The 6,000-nt window shown below is 45.2% G+C and overlaps 1 protein-coding gene across 1 annotated transcript in view; it reads left to right on the forward strand.

Moving 5' to 3' along the window:
• Positions 1 to 6,000, forward strand: part of rhbg (Rh family B glycoprotein) — a 53,686-nt gene that overhangs the window by 22,557 nt on the left and 25,129 nt on the right. The window contains exons 4-5 of the mRNA XM_061956982.2: positions 5,605 to 5,752; positions 5,832 to 5,998. Coding sequence (XP_061812966.1) covers positions 5,605 to 5,752; positions 5,832 to 5,998 — 315 coding nt within the window. The remainder of the gene's footprint in view (positions 1 to 5,604; positions 5,753 to 5,831; positions 5,999 to 6,000) is intronic.

Genomic DNA, 6,000 nt, shown 5'->3' on the forward strand with positions numbered 1-6,000 from the left:
GAGCTTTCTACCGATCACCACCTGGTGGTGAGTTGGCTGCGATGGTGGGGGAGGATGCCGGACAGACCTGGCAGGCCCAAACGCATTGTGAGGGTTTGCTGGGAACGTCTGGCAGAGTCTCCTGTCAGAGAGAGTTTCAATTTCCACCTCCGGAAGAACTTTGAACATGTCACGAGGGAGGTGCTGGACATTGAGTCCGAGTGGACCATGTTCCGCACCTCTATTGTCGAGGCGGCTGATTGGAGCTGTGGCCGCAAGGTAGTTGGTGCCTGTCGTGGCGGTAATCCTAGAACCCGTTGGTGGACACCGGCGGTGAGGGATGCCGTCAAGCTGAAGAAGGAGTCCTATCGGGTTCTTTTGGCTCATGGGACTCCTGAGGCAGCGGACAGGTACCGACAGGCCAAGCGGTGTGCGGCTTCAGCGGTCGCGGAGGCAAAAACTCGGACATGGGAGGAGTTCGGGGAAGCCATGGAAAACGACTTCCGGACGGCTTCGAAGCGATTCTGGACCACCATCCACCGCCTCAGGAAGGGGAAGCAGTGCACTACCAACACCGTGTATGGTGCGGATGGTGTTCTGCTGACCTCGACTGCGGAAGTTGTGGATCGGTGGAGGGAATACTTCGAAGACCTCCTCAATCCCACCAACACGTCTTCCTATGAGGAAGCAGTGCCTGAGGAATCTGTGGTGGGCTCTCCTATTTCTGGGGCTGAGGTTGCTGAGGTAGTTAAAAAGCTCCTCGGTGGCAAGGCCCCGGGGGTGGATGAGATCCGCCCGGAGTTCCTTAAGGCTCTGGATGCTGTAGGGCTGTCTTGGTTGACAAGACTCTGCAGCATCGCGTGGACATCGGGGGCAGTACCTCTGGATTGGCAGACCGGGGTGGTGGTTCCTCTCTTTAAAAAGGGGAACCGGAGGGTGTGTTCTAACTATCGTGGGATCACACTCCTCAGCCTTCCCGGTTAGGTCTATTCAGGTGTACTGGAGAGGAGGCTACGCCGGATAGTCGAACCTCGGATTCAGGAGGAACAGTGTGGTTTTCGTCCTGGTCGTGGAACTGTGGACCAGCTCTATACTCTCGGCAGGGTCCTTGAGGGTGCATGGGAGTTTGCCCAACCAGTCTACATGTGCTTTGTGGACTTGGAGAAGGCATTCGACCGTGTCCCTCGGGAAGTCCTGTGGGGAGTGCTCAGAGAGTATGGGGTTTCGGACTGTCTGATTGTGGCGGTCCGCTCCCTGTATGATCAGTGTCAGAGCTTGGTTCGCATTGCCGGCAGTAAGTCGGACACGTTTCCGGTGAGGGTTGGACTCCGCCAAGGCTGCCCTTTGTCACCGATTCTGTTCATAACTTTTATGGACAGAATTTCTAGGCGCAGTCAAGGCGTTGAGGGGATCCGGTTTGGTGGCTGCAGGATTAGGTCTCTGCTTTTTGCAGATGATTTGGTCCTGATGGCTTCATCTGGCCAGGATCTTCAGCTCTCACTGGATCGGTTCGCAGCTGAGTGTGAAGCGACTGGGATGAGAATCAGCACCTCCAAGTCCGAGTCCATGGTTCTCGCCCGGAAAAGGGTGGAGTGCCATCTCCGGGTTGGGGAGGAGATCTTGCCCCAAGTGGAGGAGTTCAAGTACCTCGGAGTCTTGTTCACGAGTGAGGGAAGAGTGGATCGTGAGATCGACAGGCGGATCGGTGCGGCGTCTTCAGTAATGCGGACGCTGTATCGATCCGTTGTGGTGAAGAAGGAGCTGAGCCGGAAGGCAAAGCTCTCAATTTACCGGTCGATCTACGTTCCCATCCTCACCTATGGTCATGAGCTTTGGGTTATGACCGAAAGGACAAGATCACGGGTACAAGCGGCCGAAATGAGTTTCCTCCGCCGGGTGGCGGGGCTCTCCCTTAGAGATAGGGTGAGAAGCTCTGTCATCCGGGGGGAGCTCAAAGTAAAGCCGCTGCTCCTCCGCATCGAGAGGAGCCAGATGAGGTGGTTCGGGCATCTGGTCAGGATGCCACCCGAGCGCCTCCCTAAGGAGGTGTTTAGGGCATGTCCGACCGGTAGGAGGCCACGAGGAAGACCCAGGACACGTTGGGAAGACTATGTCTCCCGGCTGGCCTGGGAACGCCTCGGGATCCCCCGGGAGGAGCTGGACGAAGTGGCTGGGGAGAGGGAAGTCTGGGCTTCCCTGCTTAGGCTGCTGCCCCCGCGACCCGACCTCGGATAAGCGGAAGAAGATGGATGGATGGATGGATTTTTTAACTTGGAAAATGGTAGTTTGATTGTCCAAGGTGAGTGGAGTGTGTGGATGGTGGAACGGTTCAAAGCGGATGAGAAATTTGTGAGTCGATTGTATATTTCCCATTATTTGTCGATGGGAAGAAAATTCCAGGAAAACCGGGAATTTTGGAAAGTAAAAACATGTTTTGAGTTTTTTATATATTTAGAGTAATGTGTGTGGATAGTCGAAAGGTTGGAATTGGGTAAAAAAAAATGGCGCATCATTTTGGGCATTGTAGAACTATGAATATGTCCATTCATTTTGATGGAAATTTCCTAGAAATTTGGGGGTTTCGGGAAAACCTGGAATTTTTGAAAATATAGATAATACCACAATTGTCGTAGATGATAAGAATGGGTTGGTGTTGGAATTTTCCGAAACGGTTGAAAAATGTTGACGTAGTAACAGTTTGAATTTGCATTGGTATTTCGCAATTTCCCGGAATTTCGGGAAAACCGGGAATTTGTACCAAAAAAAAAGACAACTTAAGTTGTTCCAACTAAGAGTAATGTTTTGAAGGTGCAATGGTCAAAAGCGGTTGAAAATAAGGACTGTGAAAAGTTTCCAGGAAGAGGTGAATATAGGACTTTGGAAATCCGGGAAATTCCTGGAATTTTTTTTTTAACCTATAAAAGTTTAGTTTGATTGTCCAAGGTGAGTGGAGTGTGTGGATGGTGGTACGGTTCAAAGCGGATGAGAAATTTGTGAGTCGATTGTATATTTCCCATTATTTGTCGATGGGAAGAAAATTCCAGGAAAACCGGGAATTTTGGAAAGTGAAAACATGTTATGAGTTTTTTATATATTTAGAGTAGTGTGTGTGGATGGTCGAAAGGTTGGAATTGGGTAAAAAAAACGGCGCATCATTTTGAGCATTGTAGAACTATGAATATGTCCATTCATTTTGATGGAAGTTTCCTGGAAATTTGGGAATTTCGGGAAAACTGGGAATTTTTGAAAATATAGATAATGTCGTAGATGATAAGAATGAGTTGGTGTTGGAATTTTTCCAAACAGTTGAAAAATGTTGACGTAGTAACAGTTTGAATTTGCATTGGTATTTTGCAATTTCGGGAATTTTGGGAAAACCAGGAATTTGTACAATCAAAAAAAAAGACAACTTAAGTTGTTCCAAGTAAGAGGAATGTTTTGAAGGTGCAATGGTCAAAACGGTTGAAAATAAGGACTGTGAAAAGTTTCCAGGAAGAGGTGAAAATAGGACTTTGGAAACATGGGAAATTCCTGGAAATTTTTTTTTTGAACTTGGAAAATGGTAGTTTGATTTTCCAAGGTGAGTGGAGTGTGTGGATGGTGGAACGGTTCAAATTGGATGAGAAATTTGTGATATGCAGTCGATTGTATATTTTCCATTCATTGTCGATGGGAAGAAAATTCCAGGAAAACAGGGAATTTTGGAAAGGGAAAACATGTTTTGAGTTTTTTATATATTTAGAGTAGTGTGTGTGGATGGTCGAAAGGTTGGAATTGGGTAAAAAAAAATGGTGCATCATTTTTGGCATTGTAGAACTATGAATATGTCCATTCATTTTAATGGGAATTTCCTGGAAATTTGGGAATTTCGGGAAAACTGGGAATTTTTGAAAATATAGATAATGTCATAGATGATAAGAATGGGTTGGTGTTGGAATTTTTCCAAACAGTTGAAAAATGTTGACCTAGTAACAGTTTGAATTTGAATTGGTATTTCGGGAATTTCGGGAAAACCGGGAATTTGTACGGAAAAAAAAAAGACAACTTAAGTTGTTACAACTAACAGGAATAATTTGAAAGTGGAATGGTCAAAAACGATTGAAAATAAGGTCTGTGGAAACTTTCCAGGTAGAGGTGAAAATAGGACTTTGGAAACCCGGGAAATTCCTGGAATTTTTTTTTTCACTTGGAAAAGTGTAGTTTGTTTGTCCAAGGTGAGTGGAGTGTGTGGATGGTGGAACGGTTCAAAGCGGATGAGAAATTTGTGAGTCGATTGTATTTTTCCCATTATTTGTCAATGGGAAGAAAATTCCAGGAAAACCGGGAATTTTGGAAAGTAAAAACATGTTTTGAGTTTTTTTTATATATTTAGAGTAGTGTGTGTGGATGGTCTAAAGGTTGGATTTGGGTAAAAAATGGCTCATCATTTTGGGCATTGTAAAACTATGAATATGTCCATATATTTTGATGGAAATTTCCTCCAAATTTGGGAATTTCCAGAAAACCGGGAATTTTTGAAAATATAGATAATGTCGTAGATGATAAGAATGGGTTAGTGTTGGAATTTTTCCAAACAGTTGAAAAATGTTGACGTAGTAACAGTTTGAATTTGCATTGGTATTTCGCAATTCCTGGAATTTCGGGAAAACCAGGAATTTGTACGGGAAAAAAAGACAATTTAAGTTGTTCCAACTAAGAGGAATGTTTTGAAAGAATGGTCAAAAACAGTTGATAATGTGGATGGTGAAACGGTTCAAATAGGATGAGAAATTTGTGATATGCCGTCGATTGTATATTTCCCATTCATTGTCGATGGGAAGAAAATTCCTGAAAATTCCGGGAAAACCGGGAATTTTGGAAAGGGAAAATATGTTTTGCATTTTATACATATTTAGAGTAGTGTGTGTGGATGGTCGAAAGGTCGTAATCGGCTAAAAAATGGCACATCATTTTGGGCATTGTAGAACTATGAATATGTCCATTCACCTTGATGGGAATTTCCTAGAAATTTTGGAATTTTGGGAAAACCAGGAATTATAAAAAATATAGATAATTCCACAATTTTTGTAGATGATAAGAATGGGTTGGTGTTGGAATTTTCCGAAACGGTTGAAAAATGTTGACGTAGTAACAGTTTGAATTTGCATTGGTATTTCGCAATTTCCCGGAATTTCGGGAAAACCGGGAATTTGTTCCAAAAAAAAAAGATAACTTATGTTGTTCCAACTAAGAGGAATGTTTTGAAAGTGGAATGGTCAAAAACGATTGAAAATAAGGTCTGTGGAAACTTTCCAGGAAGAGGTGAAAATAGGACTTTGGAAACCTGGGAAATTCCTGGAATTTTTTTTTTCACTTGGGAAAGTGTAGTTTGTTTGTCCAAGGTGAGTTGAGTGCGTGGAATCGGTTAAGAAATGTGGGAGTTGTGCAAGTTCGAAAAACGGCCGATTCATTTTCAATGGAAAAATTTCCCGGAAAACCGTGAATTCTGGGTAAACTGGGACATATTTTTCTAAATGTTTTTGCTTGGGCATTCACACAATAAACAACGTTTTAAAAGTAGTTGTCCCAACACTGTTTGTTAGAACAAGTCCCACGTCTGAAAGTGGACTTACCTTTCTCTCTCAGGCCCGGGACGCCGGTGGTTCCATGACCATCCACACCTTCGGAGCCTACTTTGGCCTGGTGGTGGCCCGAGTCCTGTACCGACCCAACCTGGACAAGAGCAAACACAGGAACAGCTCAGTGTACCACTCGGACCTCTTTGCCATGATCGGTACGTACAAAAGGAAGACCGACCCCCAGAAGAAGAAGACTTGGGGAAGATGCTCCTGATAGACCTTCTGTGTCCACAGGCACCATCTACCTGTGGATGTTCTGGCCCAGCTTCAACTCGGCCATCACCGCCCACGGAGACGACCAGCACCGCACGGCCATGAACACGTACTACTCGCTGGCCGCCTGCACGCTGGCCACCTACGGCATGTCGGCCCTCACGGCGCACGACGGCAAGCTGGACATGGT

This window comes from Nerophis lumbriciformis, linkage group LG04, assembly GCF_033978685.3.
Source record: "Nerophis lumbriciformis linkage group LG04, RoL_Nlum_v2.1, whole genome shotgun sequence".
NCBI classification, from domain to species: Eukaryota; Metazoa; Chordata; class Actinopteri; order Syngnathiformes; family Syngnathidae; genus Nerophis; species Nerophis lumbriciformis.